The sequence below is a fragment of the Diaphorina citri genome, unplaced genomic scaffold (genome assembly GCF_000475195.1).
Source record: "Diaphorina citri unplaced genomic scaffold, Diaci psyllid genome assembly version 1.1 scaffold433, whole genome shotgun sequence".
NCBI lineage: Eukaryota > Metazoa > Arthropoda > Insecta > Hemiptera > Psyllidae > Diaphorina > Diaphorina citri.
The window spans coordinates 29,999-49,427 of record NW_007377868.1 but is presented as its reverse complement, the minus strand read 5'-3'; the positions used below and the strand labels follow the sequence as shown (position 1 = coordinate 49,427).

Sequence of the window (19,429 nt, the reverse complement as noted above, 5' to 3'; positions counted from 1 at the left end):
GGGAAGAAGAAAAAAAACTTTTCGCGACTTTTTGAGATGTTCTCCAAATGCTCGAATTCGGTTGATGTTTTCGTTCCGAGGAATGTTTGATGTCACCTCAAACAGGACTGTTCAGTTCCTACAGACCAAGTTGAGACTCTAGTGAAAGAATACAACATCAGGACTCTTTCTATTTGGCGCGTAGTAGACTCTTTTAATCTTAGCGCTTTTTTTGTTTATTTTTAGGGTACTTACTTCTTACTCTCTTCTCATATGCAATATATTTTAACACATTAGGTACTCCGTATACTTTTGATTTTTGATCCCATTGGTTGCTCAAATAGATGATCCCGAGAAAGTCTGAAAAGACAGACGCTGAGTGAACGATTCAATAAACTAGGTATAGTTTTAGTAATAGTATAGTACTTATTTTTGTATTATTTATTATTATTATTATATTATTATTATATTATTATATTATTATTATTATTATTATTATTATTATTATTATTATTATTATTTTCATTCTAATCATTAATTAATTTTATTTGTAGTGAATCTGAGCTTCTTCTAAATCTAGTTTTATGCTATTCTATATTAATTTCCAATTCTATCTCAGGCACGGCCTACGATCTCCCGCGCTACTACAACTTCAAACGGAACCTGTCCAACCCTGACGAGTACAAGACGGAGTTCATCAACCATCTCATCGCCAGTGTCAACATTTCCGGCATTTCCTCGGCCATCCAGCGCCCCCCTTCCCCCGTGTTCGTATCCTTGCCTGTTCTCCCCTCGACGTGGGAGTCCCTGCAGTTAATTATACCCACGGCCCTGACCTACGGGATCATCGGGTTCCCGTTCCTACTGCCCGGCCCTGTGGGCGGGGATTATTCCCTTGAGAGTACGGGTGAGTGGGATTATCTGGTCTTCCTTGTTTTTAATACCACAACCAGACGCTGAATAGAATAGAATATACCTTATTTATCCTTCTAGGATAGGACTTGGGATCATCTGTTATTCTTCCTTGTTTTTAATGCCCACAACCAGACGCTGATTTTTTAAATAAATTTATTTTAAAAGGGGCTCGACTTTGAATGTCATGTGCCCCCAGAGCCCAGACGCTCAATAGAATTGAATATACCTTATTTATCCTTCTATGATCCCGTTCCTACTGCCCGGCCCTGTGGGCGGGGATTATTCCCTTGAGAGTACGGGTGAGTGGGATTATCTGGTCTTCCTTGTTTTTAATGCCACAACCAGACGCTGATTTTTTTAATAAATTTATTTTAAAAGGGGCTCGACTTTGAATGTTATGTGCCCCCCAGACGCTGAATAGAATAGAATATACCTTATTTGTCCTTCTAGGAAAGGACTTGGGATCATCTGTTATTCTTCCTTGTTTATAGTCCCACAGCCAGCCGCCGAATAGAATAGAATACCCCATGTTTATTCTGCTCCAGCCTAGTCCGGTTGGTTGGTAGAGCGTCTGCCTTGTAAGCGCTAGGTCCCGGATTCGATTCCCTCCCGGGGTGGATTTTATCCTGAACGGATAAAGTTCGTTCTCGGAACGGCTAGCTTTCTCCTATCCCGTCTTCCTTGTGTCTTCGCTTTCAGGACGATCAGCCAGCCGCCGAATAGAATAGAATACCCCATGTTTATTCTGCTCCAGCCTAGTCCGGTTGGTTGGTAGAGCGTCTGCCTTGTAAGCCTAGGTCGCGGGTTCGATTCCCGCCCGGGGTGGATTTTATCCTGAACGGATAAAGTTCGTTCTCGGAACGGCTGGCTTTCTCCTATCCCGTCTTCCTTGTGTCTTCGCTTTCGGGACGATAAGACCTTAGCAGTTACAGTTCCCTCTATCGAACCTCTTAAAAAAAAAAAAAAAAAAAAAAAAAAAAAAAAAAAAAAAAAAAAAAAAACACAAAAACACCCACCGTTTCGTTCTCGGAACAGTTGGCTTTCTACTATCCTGTCCTCCTTTTCTATTTGATTTCGGGACGATAAGACCTTTCCACTAGTTCCTCAAAAACCCCCCAAAGTAAACAACATTGACCACAGAGTGTATAACGACAGGTGACAATAACGGGATGGTACATCACAAAATGGATAATCTTGTTCCCTCTAAGATTCCATGCCTCGGTTGGGATTCGAACCCACATTCCACTGCTTAAAAGACTTACCATGCAGGTAACTAGCCAGATCCTTAAAGAAAAACTATTCTTTCTTTTTTTCTTCAATAAAGCGCTTTAACTCTGGAACACCATGTCGTTCGCACCTTTGTTCCCCCATGTGCAGATTAAAAAAATAAAAATAAAATGAGACAATAATTTATTTACGCAAAATAAAAAAAGTGTATTTTTCTCAATAATATATTTTTTTAAAAAGAACATAAAACTTAGGACGCTAAATACAAAATATAAATAATGATAATATTTTTATAATGTAAAATAAAATAAAAAATATATCCATATATGATTTTTTTACCTAGTTGAGAATTCGTAATTTAAATAAACAAATTAAATTTCACTGTACAGGATGCCTGAATACGGTCCAAAATCAGGACTCCTAAATATGGTTCAAAATGGGCTGAAATAGTGAGATTCAAGACCGATTTCTACTATAGTGCAGACCACACTACAGTCATAGTAGACATTTTTTTCATAGACATAGAGGCTTGATAGACGGAACTGATGTCTTATCGTTCCTATTTGTGAACATATTACATTAATTTTGAGTATTTGAAGGTAAGTTTTTCATTATTCTTATAGAAAAGACTACAAAAAATAAGACATCTGAATAGGTTTCAACAATTTATTTCAATTGCACTACAATAAATTATAGTAGACATTTTTTTCATAGACAGAGGCTTGATAGAGGGAACTGATAAGGTCTTATCGTTCCAAAAGTAAAGACAGGATAGGACAAAGCAAGCCGTTCCGAGAACGAACCTTATCTGTTTATAATAAAATCCGCCCCGGGCGGGAATCAAACTCAAGACTTAGCCTACTTGAAAATCCTACCTTCACTTAAAAAACCCTGTATGTACCTTTTATCTTTAGGGTGCTTTGGATTAGGCCAAATCGCAAAGTACACCCCAGAACCGGAAAATTTTAGGGATACTCTAGATTTGGGAAATTTGGGGAATATTTGAAAGATCATGCTCCAGTCACAGTACGTTCAATGAACGGTCAAATATTTTACAGGTGATTAGAAGGGAGGGAGTAATCTCTGACTTGAACGTCAGATATGAATGCTCCTGCTTTGGATTAGGCCAAATCGCAAAGTACACCCCAGAACCGGAAAATTTTAGGGATACTCTAGATTTGGGAAATTTGGGGAATATTTAAAAGATCATGCTCCAGTCACAGTACGTTCAATGAACGGTCAAATATTTTACAGGTGATTGGATGGGAGTGAGTAATCTCTGACTTGAACGTCAGATATGAATGCTCCCATTTAATGGAGGAGTTGCAAATGGGTAAAAATTATAAAGAATAAATGGTCGATTCCTATGTAAAAAGTTGGGAAAAATCAAATCTGAGGTCAAAACTCCGAAATAATAACTGTAAACGATCGAAAATTCAATTTTTATGAAAGAGTTCAAAGATTTGTGACGTCAGACTTAACGCAGTTGCTATTTTTGTCCGCTAGGTAGCGACACATTAATGGCGTTGCCTGCAAGGAGGCTTTGCTCCGGGACATTTGATGTGACGTCATCGCCTACGGGAGCGTATGCCGTGACGTCAAAGTTCACGATTTACCGGCATTTTTTTAATCAATTTATCTCGGGATCTAGAAGTTGTAGAAGAAAAAGAAAAATTCTGTTGGTCCTCATTTTTCCTGCTCTATGACTTTGAAACACCACCCAAGCAAGCGCAACTGATCTATTATGGCGACTACGACTAGATACTTTTTCGCGATTGGAAATTTTCGGGACCATTGAACAGCCTGCCTTGACCTTGACTTCCATTTCCATATTGCAGTGTTGCCAAAGGTCGCAGTATACGATTATCGATATCAGATCACGATCGATTTTTGATATCGATTAATCGATTTTTCCTTTCGACTCTTCGCCAATGGAATGAGCCGAGCACACTTCCCCTCCATTCCTTTTTTATCAGTCGATTAATCGATTTTTCCTTTCGACTCTTCGCCAATGGAATGAGCCGAGCACACTTCCCCTCCATTCCTTTTTTATCAGTTTTTTTTTCTTTTTTTTTAATGGAAAGGATAAGTGGTAATTTGGTAAATGGGATTTGGGATAAGCATAAGATTTGATTATTGATTTTTGTATTAGGTACCTTATTTTATCTGATAACAGTGATAGCATTGTCTAATATCTATGTGCTGATAAGAGTGATAAGGGAAAAAGAACATTTCAGTGAAGCCTTTTCTTCTAATGTTTGTCTCAGGTCTTGTCTGTTTCTGACATGAATTTATCAGTTTACCTACCAATGAACATATGAAGCCTTTTCTTCTAATGTTTGTCTCAGGTCTTGTCTGTTTCTGACATGAATTTATCAGTTTACCTACCAATGAACATATTTTTTTTGTTGAAATTCAAACAAATTTAACTAGGTACCTACTATCTTTGGTATCAACCAAGTTCCAGTTTTATTCATCTTATCAGAGGCATTTAGAAACACACATTTGTCTATTTTGTCTCAAGTGTTAATTTCAAGTTGTCTCAAGAATGTCACTCCCTTGTGAGGTTGCTGTGTTTATCAGTAACTATACTGTGATTGATCCGGAGGTTTTCAAGCTGTGGGTCGATGGGTATCCGTCCACAGAAGCTGTCAATATTCTGCACAAGAAGGAGAGTAAACTAGGTAAGGTTGTGTTATTGGTAAAACTCTAGGTGCCCTCTGTAATGTTTCCTAACAATCTAAAATTAATCTGTGGGATTTTGCACCAATAAAAAAAGGGCACCACTGTGTAAGTTTTGTTAAGCAAGTGTAAGGAAATAGTAATATTTAAAGTAAAAAAAAAAGATAAAGGGGAACTGTAACAAAGGAGGTCTTATTATCCCATAGTCAAAGAGGGGAAGAGGACAGAATTAGGGAAAGCCAGCCATTCTGAGAATGATTTATCTGTCCAGGATAAAGTTTGTTCTTGCTTGGGATGAAACCCATGAACTAGTAATTACAAGGCAGTCATGCTTTATCTTCCAAGGTGTCTAGGGTGGGGTCTTATTGGTTTAAAAACAAACTGTCTCATGTGGGTATGACTTATTCAACAATTTTATTATCATATTAAAATAATTCCTTCCTTTTTTTACAGTGCCAAACATGCCCATTGAAATCTTAGCAGCTGATGTGCTGGATCACTACCGAACATACAACATGTTTGAAAAGCTGCTCCATTATCCTGTCAAACTTCAGACACAAATTGCTTTCCAGTTGAAATCGGAGATCAGAAATTTTCTCATTGAGAAATATTATGATTTGGATGACAGTGTAGTGAGAGAATTTCTAGGTACTTAAGAAGGTTATTTTTTCAAGAGATTTGATAGAGGTAACTGTAACTGCTCAGGTATTCCCAAAAACAAAGAGAGAAGGAAGACAGGATAGGAGAAAGCCAGCTGTTCTTATAAGTTCAGTTTAAAATCTGCTCTGGGCAAGAATGGAACCCGTGACCTAGCACTTTCAAAGCAGACATGCTACCCTCTAAGTTAACTAGGCTGGCAAAGGATCACTTTTGTTTTCAACAAACTAACAAACAACAAGTACTTACCTATACCTATACAATCTTACTGAGATTCTTTTTTCAATCCAACAGGCAAGAAGTTGTCTTCCCGCCACAGAAAAGACCTAGATGAGGTCAGTGAGAAAACCAATATATCAAGCTGCTCCATTATCCTGTCAAACTTCAGACACAAATTGCTTTCCAGTTGAAATCGGAGATCAGAAATTTTCTCATTGAGAAATATTACGATTTGGATGACAGTGTAGTGAGAGAATTTCTAGGTAACAAGGTTATTTTTTCAAGAGGTTTGATAGAGGTAACTGTAACTGCTCAGGTATTCCCAAAAACAAAGAGAGAAGGAAGACAGGATAGGAGAAAGCCAGCTGTTCTTATAAGTTCAGTTTAAAATCTGCTCTGGGCAAGAATGGAACCCGTGACCTAGCACTTTCAAAGCAGACATGCTACCCTCTAAACTCTAAGTTAACTAGGCTGGCAAAGGATCACTTTTGTTTTCAACAAACAACAAGTACTTACCTATACAATCTTACTGAGATTCTTATTTTCAATCCAACAGGCAAGAAGTTGTCTTCCCGCCACAGAAAAGACCTGGATGAGGTCAGCGAGAAAACCAATGTATCGTTGAAATCTTGTCGGAGACAGTTTGACAATGTGAAGAGGATATTCAAAACAGTTGATGATCTGCCTGGCTCTGTTGTGCAGAATATCAAGAAACATTTCCTACTCCCTGATGAATTAGCCAAGAAGTAAGTTTGGTTAGATGTTTGCCTTGGTGGTAAAGTGGTCAACAGTCCTGATAATTAGGAGGGCATGGGTTCAATCCCATTTAAGGTATGGATTTTTATCCTCAACATTGTTTGAGAATTTGATGACAATAAAGACTAGTAGCCTACTGCTGGGGTAGAGCACTCTTTGTTTAGTTTTTTTTTTTTCAAAATTTATTGACATTTTCATCATTTGTTTCAATCCCAAGATTCGTTTATAGCTCTCCATTCTACTCTATCAGATATCTTACTCTTCATGTCTGCATCTGCATAGGTGTCAGACCCGGAGTTTTTCATAATTTGGATTTTGGTTGATGTATCTTTCTCTTGGTCTTCCTCTTCGTTGGGAACTATGCCTGTCAATTTTTCCTTTATTATTTGTAGATATGGTGCTATAGTATTCATCCTTCTGAACCCTGCCTCTGTCATTTTCCCCTTTATTATTTGTAGATATGGTGCTATGGTGATCTTCCTTGGGAACCCTGCCTCTATCCATTTATTTCCTTTATTATTTGAAGATATGGTGCTATACTGTTCACCTTGGGAACCCTGCCTCACAGTCCTGATAATTAGGAGGGCATGGGTTCAATCCCATTTAAGGTATGGATTTTTATCCTCAACATTGTTTGAGAATTTGATGACAACAAAGACTAGTAGCCTACTGCTGGGGTAGAGCACTCTTTGTTTATTTTTTACTTTCTATTTATTATTATTATTATTATTTCAAAATGTATCGACATTTTCATCATTTGTTTCAATCCTTCATGTCTGCATAGGTGTCAGACCCAGAGTTTTTCATAATTTGGTTGATATATATCTTTCTCTTGGTCTTCCTCTTCGTTGGGAACCATGCCTGTCAATTTTTCCTTTATTATTTGTAGATATGGTGCTATAGTGTTCACCTTGGGAACCCTGCCTTTGTCATTTATTTCCTTTATTATTTGCAGATATGGTGCCATAGTGTTCATTGCATCCATGCGTTTTGAAACGTCCAAGAAGAAGCTGCATTACCTTCAGTTTGCTGACTTCTTCAAGTGTGCCATCTCAATGATGACTACATGGACCAACGTGGACTCTATAGGTAAGACTAGAATACGGTGTGTGTTATTTAAAGCTATTTATTTGCTCACTTGACAGAATGCAATCCTTGTTAAGTAAAACATCTATGTATATGTATATTATGTACAACCCAAACTCCTGTGAAACGACTCACGATTACCAGTTTTTATTTTTATTCGCGTCTGACAATTTGATTTTGATTTGGTTAACTCAAAGGAAATTAGTTGGTAATTTAGTGGTCAAGACGAGACGTTCGCTTGGTACTGCTGACGTGGGCTCAACCCTGGCACAGGAATGGAATTTTATCCTCAAATTTGTTTCAAGCTGTTAATAAGATTTGACGTGTATCGATTCCCGCAGATCCCTCTAAGGAAAGCTGGCTCCCGGACAAGGAGCTGTACATCCGATGGCTTCAGTTAGCCACCTTCCTACCTGTTATCCGATATTCCCATCTACCCAGCGAGTACACTATGGATAAGATGGTCCTGGACCTTGCTAAGAATCTCACCACTCTCAGACAAACCAAGGTAGGCGCTCTATGAGTTTAACTTTCAGTGGCACAAGCTCCGGCTTTTACGGATGGGTATACCATTTGTTAACTATTTTTTTTTGTTTAACTTTCAGTGGCACAAGCGCCGGGTTTTACGGATGGGTTTACCATTTGTTAAATTTTTTTTTTTTTTTTTTTTTTTGATGAGAGAATTGTTCTGAAAAACCAATAAATGGAAACTTATAAATAATCAATAATAACTGGTTTTTTGACTGCAAATATTTCAACGGGTTACTTTCTGGTGTTCTCGTGTTGATCCAGCACCTAAATGAGAGAAGTATTGTGTCTCTTCTTGCCCATTTGATGAGAGACATACTACGTTATAGCCATGCTACGACACAGACCACATGCGTCTAAGCGTCTAATGTAGCAGTTGTTTCATTGCTGTGAAATAAAAACGGCGGTAAAACACTCATTATTACATATTACTTATTTATTTATTTTTAATAATTCCATACAAATAGGTAAATATGTGATGATCTTTTTCCCTCATTCACAAAAGACAATATTCCCGTTTGTTTCCAGATCAACGAGCTTCTTCTCAAATACAAAACCGAAGCTCTGAAAACGGGCAGCCCCATCATCCGGCCCCTCTGGATGTACGATCCATCGGATCAAGCGTGTTACACCGTCTCCAACGAATTCCTCATCGGTGAAGAGTTGCTGGTGGCACCGATTCTAAACCCGGGAACGTTCGAGCGGGAGTTATACCTGCCCGCGGGGGCGTGGCGCGATGGCATCGACGGAAAACAACGAAAAGGCCCGATGCTCATTCCGAACTATCGGGTGCAGCTGCACGAGATCGCGTACTTCCGGAAAATGGCGGACACGCCCGGACCTAAACGAATCAAAGAGGCGAATCCGACGGGAAGTTGAAGCGAGTATCCACAAAAAACAGCGGAAAGACCCGATGCTGATTCGGGTGTAGTCGTGCGAGATCGCGTACTTCCGGAAAATGGCGGACACGCCCGGACCTAAACGAATCAAAGAGGCGAATCCGACGGGAAGTTGAAGCGAGTATCCACAAAAAAACAGCGGAAAGACCCGATGCTGATTCGGGTGTAGTCGTGCGAGATCGCGTACTTCCGGAAAATGGCGGACACGCTCGGACCTAAACGAATCAAAGAAACAAAACTGTTGCTCCGCACTCGTGAAATGAAATCCTACCGGAAAATGGCGGACACGCTCGGACCTAAACGAATCAAAGAAACAAAACTGTTGCTCCGCACTCGTGAAATGAAATCCTATTGGAAGTTGGAAGCGAAGTGGATTCACGAAAAATAACGAATAGACCTGATGATGATTTGTAGTCGTGAGAGATCGCGTACTTCCGGAAAAAGTCGCACTCTGCCGGTAAAGCCCGAACGCAGAGAAACTAATGAACGAATCTTTGTGCACTAAAGTTCAACGTGATAATAATGATTTAATGATAGGTAGTTAGTTTACCCACCTAGATTTATGTGTAAGTAGTTGTAAGTACCTTCTTTAGGTAGTCAATCAAAATTGTGATAAAATAATAGAAAGTAATATACGATAATTTATAGTTAACGTTACATACATACATATCCTAAGTTTATTTGTTTATACATGATTTGTAGTCGTGAGAGATCGCGTACTTCCGGAAAAAGTCGCACTCTGCCGGTAAAGCCCGAACGCAGAGAAACTAATGAACGAAACTTTGTCCACTAAAGTTCAACGTGATAATAATGATATAATGATAGATAGTTAGTTTACCCACCAAGATTTATGTGTAAGTAGTTGTAAGTACCTACCTTCTTTAGGTAATCAATCAAAATTGTGATAAAATATACCTACGATAATTTATAGTTAACGTTATTTACTTATTAGTCATTGTACTTAGAGGTACCTGTTTTTTTTAAAAATTTTATTTTTATCAAGAGGTTTGATAGAGGGAGCTGTAACTACTAAGGTTTTATCGTCCCGAAATAAAACAGGATAGGAGAACGCCAGCCGTTCCGAGAACGAACCTTATCCATTCAGGATAAAATCCGCCGGGCGAGAATCAAACCCGCGGCCTAGCGCTAAATAGAAAAGGCTTTATGCTAATTAAAGGAATTTTAATTGTGTTAAGCATAAATGCTTGTCACAAATGTCGTTCCCTGCTTAATGCACTACGCTAAATTTCATGACTTGGACTCGCACCACCTACCTCCAGATCCGAAGTCCACCGCGCTAACCACTTCACCACTGACGTTGGTATTTACCAAGATATTAACGACTAATTTGTATAATTCCCAGGTCAACCCGATCACGATGACACGGACATCGACCGCGAATTCCTTCTCGAGCTTCGTGACCTCCGCGTTCTCCTCGACAAAGAGAAAGAACACCGCCATCTTGTATTTGTCCAGATTAAATCCAAACTCCTAGACCGATCTATTTCATGACTTGACTTGGACTCGAACCACCAACCTCCAGATCCGAAGTCCACCGCGCTAACCACTACACCACTGAGGTTGGTATTTACCAAGATATTAACGACTAATTTACATAATTCCCAGGTCAACCCGACCACGATGACACGGACATCGACCGCGAATTCCTTCTCGAGCTTCGTGACCTCCGAATCCTGCTCGACAAAGAGAAAGAACACCGCCATCTTGTATTTGTACAGATTAAATCCAAACTCCTAGACCGATCCTATTCCGAATTCGACTCCAACTTTCGCGTCTACTCCCGACACCTAATAAACCTCGCGACCAACCTCCATCGGACGAAAGAACTGAGAAACTTCTTCCTTGATTTGAACGAAAAGTTTATCGAGCCCTGGCACCATTTGAATCTGAGCAAGGCGGACGTTGTGCTGTTCCTCACCGCGTACACGAGTGCAGCGCTACAATTGGAGTGTGTGCAGAGTAATGGGGAAGTGAAGAAGATTTGGAATCGCTATATGGGGGTGGTGAGTGAGTGTTTGTCTCGTATGTATCACCATTAAGCAGGAATCCTACTGGGATTGAACTCACGCCCTCCTGTTTACCAGGTGATTGTCTTGACCACCATCGAGGTAACAAACGAGCTCTCTGTAGCAAATATTTTGCAAGCTTACTGTTGCTGAAATTATTCAGTGTATTTTTTGGGTACGTCACCGTTAACTAATCCGCACAAACTATGAGAAAACGAAACGAGATTTTCTAAAATCTCGAAGAAAAGAAAGAAAAAATATTATTGTTCAAATAGGTACAAACTTTTTTTACTTCGTAAAAATATAAATAGTTTAAAAAAGCATACAAATAGGTAGTTAAATGATAAAATACAGAAATAATAAGCATATAAAAAATAATAAAATAAATATTATAAAGAAAATACTGGAAGTCATGTTACAATGTAGGAAAAAATCGATACCTGCATTTTGTTCAATACTTTTTAAATGATACAAATTAATAATATTAAAATCGATAGAAAAAACGTATACTAAATCAAGCAGGTCCATAATAAGCTGCTAGTGCCTCTTCTAACATAGGTTTTTTGTCGTTTTTTAGTGGGAAAGGTTAATGTATTTTTTTTTTTTTTTTTTAGGATATTGAAACTTATGTCTCGCCAGGAGCTGCAGCCTTGGGAGGTCCACGGTTACAGCTGCCTTCCTCCGTCTTCTCATCCAGTCATGAAGAGAGCATAGGTCTTCTCAATAAAGCCGCTCCGGAGTCTGGACTGAGGCTGGATTTGGATCCAGATATTGTAGCCGCTATGGATGAAGATTTTGACTATGATGACCCAAACAATCAACTGGAGGATGACTTTGTTGCATTGGCCAATGGAAATGGAGGGTGAGTTTTTCTCCTCTTTTTCCTTCACCTTTATTGTTCTTCTCCTTCCTTCTCTCCTTTTCTTTTTCTTCTCCTTTCTTCTTATTCTCTTCTTTGTTGTTCTTCTTCTTTAATTTAATTTATTTATTTGACGGGTCATACAACCCAGTAGTACAAAATTACGTCAACAAGAACACAAGAAAAAGAACAAGTAACAAAAACAAAAGTAAAAAATAAAAAAATAATTCTTTGCCTCCTGCTAAAGAAGAGATTCATCGACAAAAAGAATGCCATCACTTTCCATCTGGTTCACCGAAGTCAGAAAGATCCACTGCTTGTTGATGAGACAGCCCCTCAGCATGTATTGAAACCTATGGTATCAGGAAATGTAAGTTCAAATCTGTGTGGATAATTATGTGAGCTATTTGTGATTTAACTTGGACTTGAACCAAAAATAGTAGTGCAATAGTCCTAAACTAAAATGGACACAGTGCACAAGGGATCAAGTAGAGACCGCTTTAATATATTAATGAACCAAAAATATTCAGACCACTGAACTATAAACTTTTCCTACTTGTTTTGCCTGTGTATTTCTACAAATTAATTTGTTTATTTTCAGAGTAAAGACAAGACCAAACAGAAAGAAGAACAGATCAAATATGGAATCTACTTTGATGATGAGTATGATTATTTACAACATTTGCGTGATCCTACAGAGAACCCGGTGGCAATGGAACGGGTATTTATTCCAGCCAAGGCTCGCACCAAGTCAGCAGAAATCCCTAAAAATGTGAGCTGTTTTTTTATTTATTTTATTTTTATAGTACTTTGACCACTACCTATAGGGCCCATTCATAATAATATTATGTAGGTTTGTAGGTATTTACAAGCTTTTTCAGAAATTGAGCAAAGGGTGTTTGGGAATAACTAATTTTAATTTATTGACAAACACTTTTTTTATGATTGAATGTTGTCACCTTTTAAATTGTTCATGAGGCACATTCCCCGTCTGTCTTCGGATTTTATCCTGATGGGATAATGTTCGTTCTCGGAAAAAAAAACAAAGAATTTAAATTTCCCCCTTTAAAACCCCAAAAAAAAAAAAAAAAAAAAAAAAAAAAAAAAAAAAAAATGTACAATGTTATTTGTTTAGAAATTACAGTTTCATTATAAAGATTAGATGAAGAAAACAACTTCGTCGCGTCGGTCCAATTAAATCATTTGTAACCTATTGAACTCCAATTCAATTTGATGCGTGAATAAATCTAGTCACAAGTTTTAATCTTTTTACATTTTGTATGATAATGATAAAATATAAATAAATTCATGTAACAAATTTACCTCTAACTTGACCTTTTCTTTTTGGATCTTGTACATTTTCCCCCTGGGTTCAAGACTACATTCTCCCCACTCCTTAGTTGTGAATGGTCGGCCTTACTTTTTACTCCACATATAGAAAAAGTATTGACAAACGGTATGTTTGTTTTCTGCACGTAAAGCCAAAAGCAAGTAGAGGGAAGGAGTCGCTCGTGGGGCAGAATCCTTAGAGAAGGAAGACTGGATAGGAGGAAACCTGCCGTTCTGAGAACAGAACCATATCTGTTTAGGACAGGGTAGTCGTACTCATATTAATAACTTGGCGGGGCGGAGCGCTACCGCGCTCCTTAATAAATGGTAAGTAGTACCATTGTGATCATAGTTACCATAGAGTGATGGTGGTTTAAGTCTCCATTTAATAATACATTTTTTAGTGATGATTGATGATAATTGATAAAAAAAATACTTGAACCCTCCATTTGGTAACAATCTAACCACCTCACATTAACCTCACCCAGCCTGAGTGGGGCCGGGAAAAGCCAGCAGCATGCAATTGCTCATATGGTGACCCATCCAGATACCAATGATGTGAAATGGTGCTTAACATCAGTGATCCATGGGGAACTGGTTGTAAAATTTTATTAAAATCTCATGCTAAATGTTTCTTCTCTATAGAGGTGATTTCGAGGGTGATATGTACGAAGACACCACAGGGATGGATGATGACAATTCAGATGATTACGAAGACATGAGCAGTGATTTTACCAATGATGTGAAATGGTGCTTAACATCAGTGATCCATGGGGAACTGGTTGTAAAATTTTATTAAAATCTCATGCTAAATGTTTCTCCTCTATAGAGGTGATTTCGAAGGTGATATGTATGAAGACACCACAGGGATGGATGATGACAATTCAGATGATTACGAAGACATGAGCAGTGATTTTGATGATGAAGACGGTGATGATTTTGATGAGAATGATGAACGGCTGAAGATGTTCAGTAAGGAAGAGACCAAATCAAGGTTCACTGAGTATTCCATGTCAAGTTCTGTGATTAGAAGGAATGAGAATCTGAGCTATTTGGATGATACATTTGAACAGGTGAGATTTTTTTTTTTTTTTTTGGTACTCTTGCATCAAGAACTTGTAGTTGTGCTTTTTACTTCTGGTTAGTTAGGTACATTAATTACTTAGAGTAGTCACATGTATGTAAGTTACAGTTTGTTCTACGAAATTATCTGTAAGGACATGAAATGAGCCCAGATATTGCTTCTGGGCATCCAAAGGGGTTCTAAACCTCCAATCCTTCCAACACTGTGAGATAGATACCCATACCTAGCTCACGGACACGAAAATAATAAGAACCTACTTACAGTAGTTTTTTTATGAAAAAAAAGAAGAAGAAGAAGAAGAAAAAAAAAAAATAATAAAAGTTATCACAGTAAAGTCCCACTTTAATGTTTAAATTTGAAAGCAAATAAAACCATCTATCTCTTTTCAGATGTTTGCCAAATACGATGACACAGAGATAGGTGCTCTGGAGTGTGAAGACATCGAGGGAGACATAATGACCAACGACCAGAGACTACTCAGTGTTGCCGAGGAGTTTGAGAAGGAACGACAAGTGGTGAGTACAACATATTGTAGGTAACTACAATATTCTTCTTACCTGGCTTTTGACGCGTTCAGACGGGGTCGGCATTTTTTGTCAGCCTCTCAATCAGCCCTATCTAGGGGTTACGTGGTGTCTGTTTGTAATTATTAATTATGAACACAGGTGAAGACAAAGTACTTTTCATCTTTTACTTATTATAATTTATAATGCTAAGTTTGAAAATGTGATTGTAAATAGTCAATCTTTGTTTGAATTTGGGATGATAAAACTTCAGTTGTTATAGTTTTGTCTTCTTCTTCTTCCTCCTCGCTTTTTCTCGTGTTCAGACGGGGTCGGCGATTTTCGTTAGCCTCTCAATCAGCCCTGGCAAGGGTGATTGCTTTGGACTGACATTTGGTTTTGGCTACAAAATTTTTACGAGTGGATGCCCTTCGCTCACAACCTTTGCTGTTTCTTTAGCAAGGGAAATTTCAAGCTGGTCTACTCCCTGTTTAAAGTCCCCCAGATTGGTAGATTCGTATAAGCTTAACCCATACTTTGGGCAGTTGCCCCAACACCTAAGCCTCAGAGTGGGCTTTTTGTATATGAAAGTCCCCCAGCCAGACCATGTTTCTTCTCTCAAACATTTTTAGATTTTTTTTTTTAAATCCTTTCCCCCCCCCCTTCATTTCCTCCTTTTGTTTCCAGGAGAAATTTAGCACCGAGAACACTGGTATTAATCGCTGTGGTCGAATAGCCAAGGAGTCTGATACGGAGGATAGCAGTGAGGATGAATTCGAGAAGATGGTGATTCGGGAGAAGGAGAAGTGGGACTGCGAGTCTATTCTGTCTACGTACTCCAACATTTACAATCACCCCACCCTCATTACAGAGCCCAAGGTAAAGCATAAGGTCGTCAGTAGTGTCAGTAGTCAGCCTAGTTCTAGTTTCCATTAGACTGGCTTAGGCCTTAGAGAGTAGCTCAGCGCGTCTGCCTTGCAAGTGCTATAATACGTACAAGGGGAAGAGAATAATTTGTTTAAAAAGCCCGTAATTTTGTACCTATAAAATTTATTTGATTCGAAATAAAACATTTTTTTTTTTTTTTTTCAAATAAAACACGTGCAAATTTTCTCATTAGTTTTTAGGCTCATTCTGAGCTCCCATGTGGAAATTTTCGAAGCTCTACGTTTTACCGAACTACTATTTCTGCCCTTCTCTTCTCACACTACTTACTTATCCTTGGCTGCAGCCTTAACGACCATATGCCTGTGTCACAGCGGCTGCCCATTCTCCTCTTTCCAGAGCCACTTGCTTCCATTCTTCCGGATTGATTTCCATGAAGTCTCAAGATCCTTCTTTATGTTGTACTTTTCAGACTAACAAAATCAAAATCAATCCGAAGACCGGCATCCCTATCACGTCCGTGTCTACCAAACTGACCCCGGGCCTCCTAGCACATCACGACAACCTGCACCCTGGGGCGGATCCCTCGACGTTGACTCATAAGGGCCCGGGCTCCGTCATCTCGGCCATTTCCACCCTGTCCATTCGGCCTAAAAATGAGACCCCCGAGGAGCGAAAGGCACGCAAGAGCTCGCTCAAGGAGTTCCGAAAGGTGAGTATTAATTGACCGAACGAAGTGAAGGTCTACGTTTTAACTCGACCGTTTTGCATTTGGTTATGTTTGTTCCGCTTTAACTCGCGATTGCCTGGTCCGATTTTGATGAAATTTGGAAAAGTGTCAATTTGCATCAAAATACGTCGCAAGTTCAATTTTGAATTGTATTCATTCGTACCTTCGTCTCAGCTTGGGCAAAAAAGACTTTGTGAGGTCTACAGTACCTACAGAACTTTTTTTAGATGTTCTCTAGGTCGAGGGAATTGTAACAACGGAGGGCTTATCGTCCCGACAACGAAGAGAGAACGAGGACAGGGTAGGAGAAGCCAGCTTTTCCGAGACCAGACTTGATCTGCCTGGGATAAAGTTTGCCCTGGAAATCGAACCCGCATCCTAGCGCTTACAAGGCAGGCGCGCTACCCCAAAAGAGGAAAAAAAAGTTCGTCACTTATCATATTAAACTGTCAAGTTTTTCGTAACGAAGGTTTTAGCCACCGTTCGGCGACAACCTACCTACCTACTCACATTAACCTTATGTACCCAGCCTGAATGGGGCCGGAAACAGCTACAGCATGCGATTGTCCTGATGGTGATATAATATCCGAATACCGAAAAGGAAACAGTTTTATTATTATTATTATTATTATTATTATTATTATTATTATTATTATTATTATTATTATTATTATTATTATTATTATTATTATTATTATTATTATTATTATTATTATTATTATTATTATTATTATTATTATTATTATTATTATTATTATTATTATTATTATTATTATTATTATTATTATTATTATTATTATTATTATTATTATTATTATTATTATTATTATTATTATTATTATTATTATTATTATTATTATTATTATTATTATTATTATTATTATTATTATTATTATTATTATTATTATTATTATTATTATTATTATTTTAAAGAGGTTTGACAGAGGGAACTGTAACTGCTATGGTCTTATCGTCCCGAAATCGAAGAGAGAAGAAAGACAGGATAGGAGAAAGCCAGCCGTTCCGACAACGAACGTTATCCCATCAGGATAAAATCCGCCCCGAGCGGAAATCGAACCCGCGGCCCAGCGCTTACAAGGCAGACGCACTACCAACCAAGCTAACTAGGCTGGCGAAAAAAAAAACAGTTTTAATTAATTACATCTTTTACCATCTCATGTCATGGACTTAACCTTTTCTTCTTTATCTTTTCTTTACAGGAAAGACGAGTGGAGCTAACTAGGCTGGCGAAAAAAACAGTTTTAATTCCGCCCCGAGCGGGAATCGAACCCGCGGCCCAGCGCTTACAAGGCAGACGCACTACCAACCAAGCTAACTAGGCTGGCGAAAAAATTGTGTGGATAATTATGTGAGCTATTTGTGATTTAACTTGGACTTGAACCAAAAATAGTAGTGCAATAGTCCTAAACTAAAATGGACACGGCACACAAGGGATCAAATAGAGACCGCCTTAATATAACGAAAAAAACAGTTTTAATTAATTATATCTTTTACCATCTCATGTCATGGACTTAACCTTTTCTTCTTTATCTTTTCTTTACAGGAAAGACGAGTGGAGAAGAAGTCTAACAGACTGGCATTCAAGGACGAAAAGAAGAGAGTGGAAAAAGAATTTATCAACAAGAAAGTCCATGCTCCTGGTATACATCTGGCATAAGAACACGGGAGACTGGCATTCATCCGTCATAAGACAATGAGAAACTGGCATTAATTTGGCATAAGAAGACAAGACTGCCTTGGTATTATCTCCCGTTTATAAAATCATGAGCTTGAAATGAGAAGAATTTTACCTTTACCTTCAAAGTTATTGCTGTTGTATCCAGTGACCACACTATAGTTAGATGATGTTGAGTCCATACTCTGAAGTTTTTTTCCCACCAAAGTCCTTTGTTCTGCTTTATATGGATTCCAGGCAATATTGATCAAATGATCAGCATTACGTGAACATTGCTTTATATCTAGGGCTCAGCATCTACCAATTTTTTCAAGAAATGTTCAACTTCTCTTTGTTATTAATTATTCCTTTACATCTTTGATATTGCAATAAAGATTTTTATTCTTCCTTTGTTGACTTTTTCATTACGTCAACAAGAACACAAGAAAAAGAACAAGTAACAAAAACAAAAGTAAAAAATAAAAAAATAATTCTTTGCCTCCTGCTAAAGTTTTTAGTGATGGTGCCTATCACGTCCGTGTCTACCAAACTGACCCCGGGCCTCCTAGCACATCACGACAACCTGCACCCTGGGGCGGATCCCTCGACGTTGAGTCATAAGGGCCCGGGCTCCGTCATCTCGGCCATTTCCACCCTGTCCATTCGGCCTAAGAACCAATGAATAGTTTTTCCACTCGAGTGGAACAAAATAATAATCGAGTGCACTCGAGTGAAGTCAAACTCGAGTCCACTCGAGTAAAATCGTTCACTCGGCCCATCACTAAGAAAAAGAACCTAGGAGAAGTGAAAGTGAAGTAGGTATTAGGTAATTAATTTATCATCTCTCTTCTTATTAGGCAGAGCACCTGACAGTGGTCGACACCAGTCACACTCATTCATTGAAGCACAGCTCCTCTGGAGAGAGGATCTAGCCAAGAAGCTGAGACAATTTTCTTAGAATTGTACACTCTGGAGTAGTCAAAAAATCTTTAGATACATCTTTGTTGGAAATTGCCTGAGAAAATGGTAAGTATAAAGTCATGCAATTTTAGGGATACCTACGTATCTGAATCAAGTACAGATTTTACAAGTTACCTATTGGTAGAAAATAAACCCCGTAGGTACCTTCCTGGATCACACGAACAAGAGATCTACAGAAGAGTGGAAAGGTTATTTATTTATCCATCTTTAATTGCTTTGGTTCATATACTGAAATATTTTCAACATAACATCCAATCTCCTTGTGTAAGAAATCTAATTCTCATCAAACTGTATTTTTTGTTTTCAGGGTAAAAACAAGAAGAGATTTATCGACAAAAAGAATGCCATCACTTTCCATCTGGTTCACCGAAGTCAGAAAGATCCACTGCTTGTTGATGAGACAGCCCC

At 38.4% G+C, this 19,429-nt stretch overlaps 3 protein-coding genes and 4 long non-coding RNA genes across 8 annotated transcripts in view; 5 read left to right on the top strand and 2 right to left on the bottom strand.

The window, feature by feature from the left end:
• The window catches only part of LOC103508774 (myogenesis-regulating glycosidase), a 16,232-nt gene extending 15,440 nt beyond the window's left edge, over positions 1-792 (top strand). Inside the window, 3 exon segments of the mRNA XM_026823283.1 lie at positions 81-132; positions 134-177; positions 592-792. Coding sequence (XP_026679084.1) covers positions 81-132; positions 134-177; positions 592-656 — 161 coding nt within the window. The 3' untranslated portion in view covers positions 657-792.
• A 1,133-nt stretch (positions 793-1,925) lies between these two features.
• Positions 1,926-3,118, top strand: LOC113467226. The gene is made up of 2 exons (XR_003391380.1): positions 1,926-2,668; positions 2,865-3,118. It is a non-coding gene; the product is annotated as an uncharacterized LOC113467226 (long non-coding RNA).
• A 1,143-nt stretch (positions 3,119-4,261) lies between these two features.
• Positions 4,262-4,582, bottom strand: LOC113467228. Its single transcript, XR_003391382.1, has 2 exons — positions 4,506-4,582; positions 4,262-4,424 (listed from the first exon to the last, which is right to left on the bottom strand). It is a non-coding gene; the product is annotated as an uncharacterized LOC113467228 (long non-coding RNA).
• A 50-nt stretch (positions 4,583-4,632) lies between these two features.
• On the top strand, positions 4,633-11,226 carry LOC108252347 (acidic fibroblast growth factor intracellular-binding protein). 2 transcript variants are annotated; one of them, XM_026823275.1, is made up of 6 exons: positions 4,633-4,805; positions 5,257-5,387; positions 5,879-5,942; positions 6,236-6,425; positions 7,391-7,524; positions 10,575-11,226. In XM_026823275.1, exons 1-6 carry the CDS (start codon positions 4,670-4,672, stop codon positions 11,006-11,008), a joined length of 1,089 nt encoding a protein of 362 aa, XP_026679076.1. In that variant the 5' UTR covers positions 4,633-4,669; the 3' UTR covers positions 11,009-11,226. The 2 variants fall into 2 exon arrangements, with proteins under 2 accessions (XP_026679076.1, XP_017299393.1); XM_017443904.2 differs by lacking the exon at positions 5,879-5,942 and having other exon boundaries at positions 5,257-5,451.
• Positions 8,601-9,633, bottom strand: LOC113467227. Its single transcript, XR_003391381.1, has 2 exons — positions 9,245-9,633; positions 8,601-9,163 (listed from the first exon to the last, which is right to left on the bottom strand). It is a non-coding gene; the product is annotated as an uncharacterized LOC113467227 (long non-coding RNA).
• A 214-nt stretch (positions 11,227-11,440) lies between the features above and the next one.
• Positions 11,441-18,465, top strand: LOC103508773 (protein LTV1 homolog). Its single transcript, XM_017443902.1, has 7 exons — positions 11,441-11,479; positions 11,590-11,837; positions 13,993-14,236; positions 14,637-14,762; positions 15,438-15,629; positions 16,108-16,347; positions 17,930-18,465. The coding sequence occupies exons 1-7, from the start codon at positions 11,441-11,443 to the stop codon at positions 18,041-18,043; spliced, it is 1,203 nt and encodes a 400-aa protein (XP_017299391.1). The 3' UTR covers positions 18,044-18,465.
• Positions 18,466-18,717: 252 nt separating this feature from the next.
• Positions 18,718-19,429, top strand: LOC113467225. The gene is made up of 2 exons (XR_003391379.1): positions 18,718-19,066; positions 19,329-19,429. It is a non-coding gene; the product is annotated as an uncharacterized LOC113467225 (long non-coding RNA).

Excerpts from the sequence above, each read along its gene's own strand:
- LOC103508773 (XM_017443902.1), top strand. The coding sequence starts at position 11,441 with ATGATACAAATTAATAATATTAAAATCGATAGAAAAAAC. Across the intron at positions 14,237-14,636 it reads TGGATGATACATTTGAACAG|ATGTTTGCCAAATACGATGA; the intron begins GTGAGATTTTTT and ends ATCTCTTTTCAG. Across the intron at positions 16,348-17,929 it reads CGCTCAAGGAGTTCCGAAAG|GAAAGACGAGTGGAGAAGAA; the intron begins GTGAGTATTAAT and ends TTTTCTTTACAG.
- LOC108252347 (XM_026823275.1), top strand. The coding sequence starts at position 4,670 with ATGTCACTCCCTTGTGAGGTTGCTGTGTTTATCAGTAACTATACTGTG. Across the intron at positions 5,943-6,235 it reads TGTAGTGAGAGAATTTCTAG|GCAAGAAGTTGTCTTCCCGC; the intron begins GTAACAAGGTTA and ends TCAATCCAACAG. Across the intron at positions 6,426-7,390 it reads CCTGATGAATTAGCCAAGAA|ATATGGTGCCATAGTGTTCA; the intron begins GTAAGTTTGGTT and ends TATTATTTGCAG.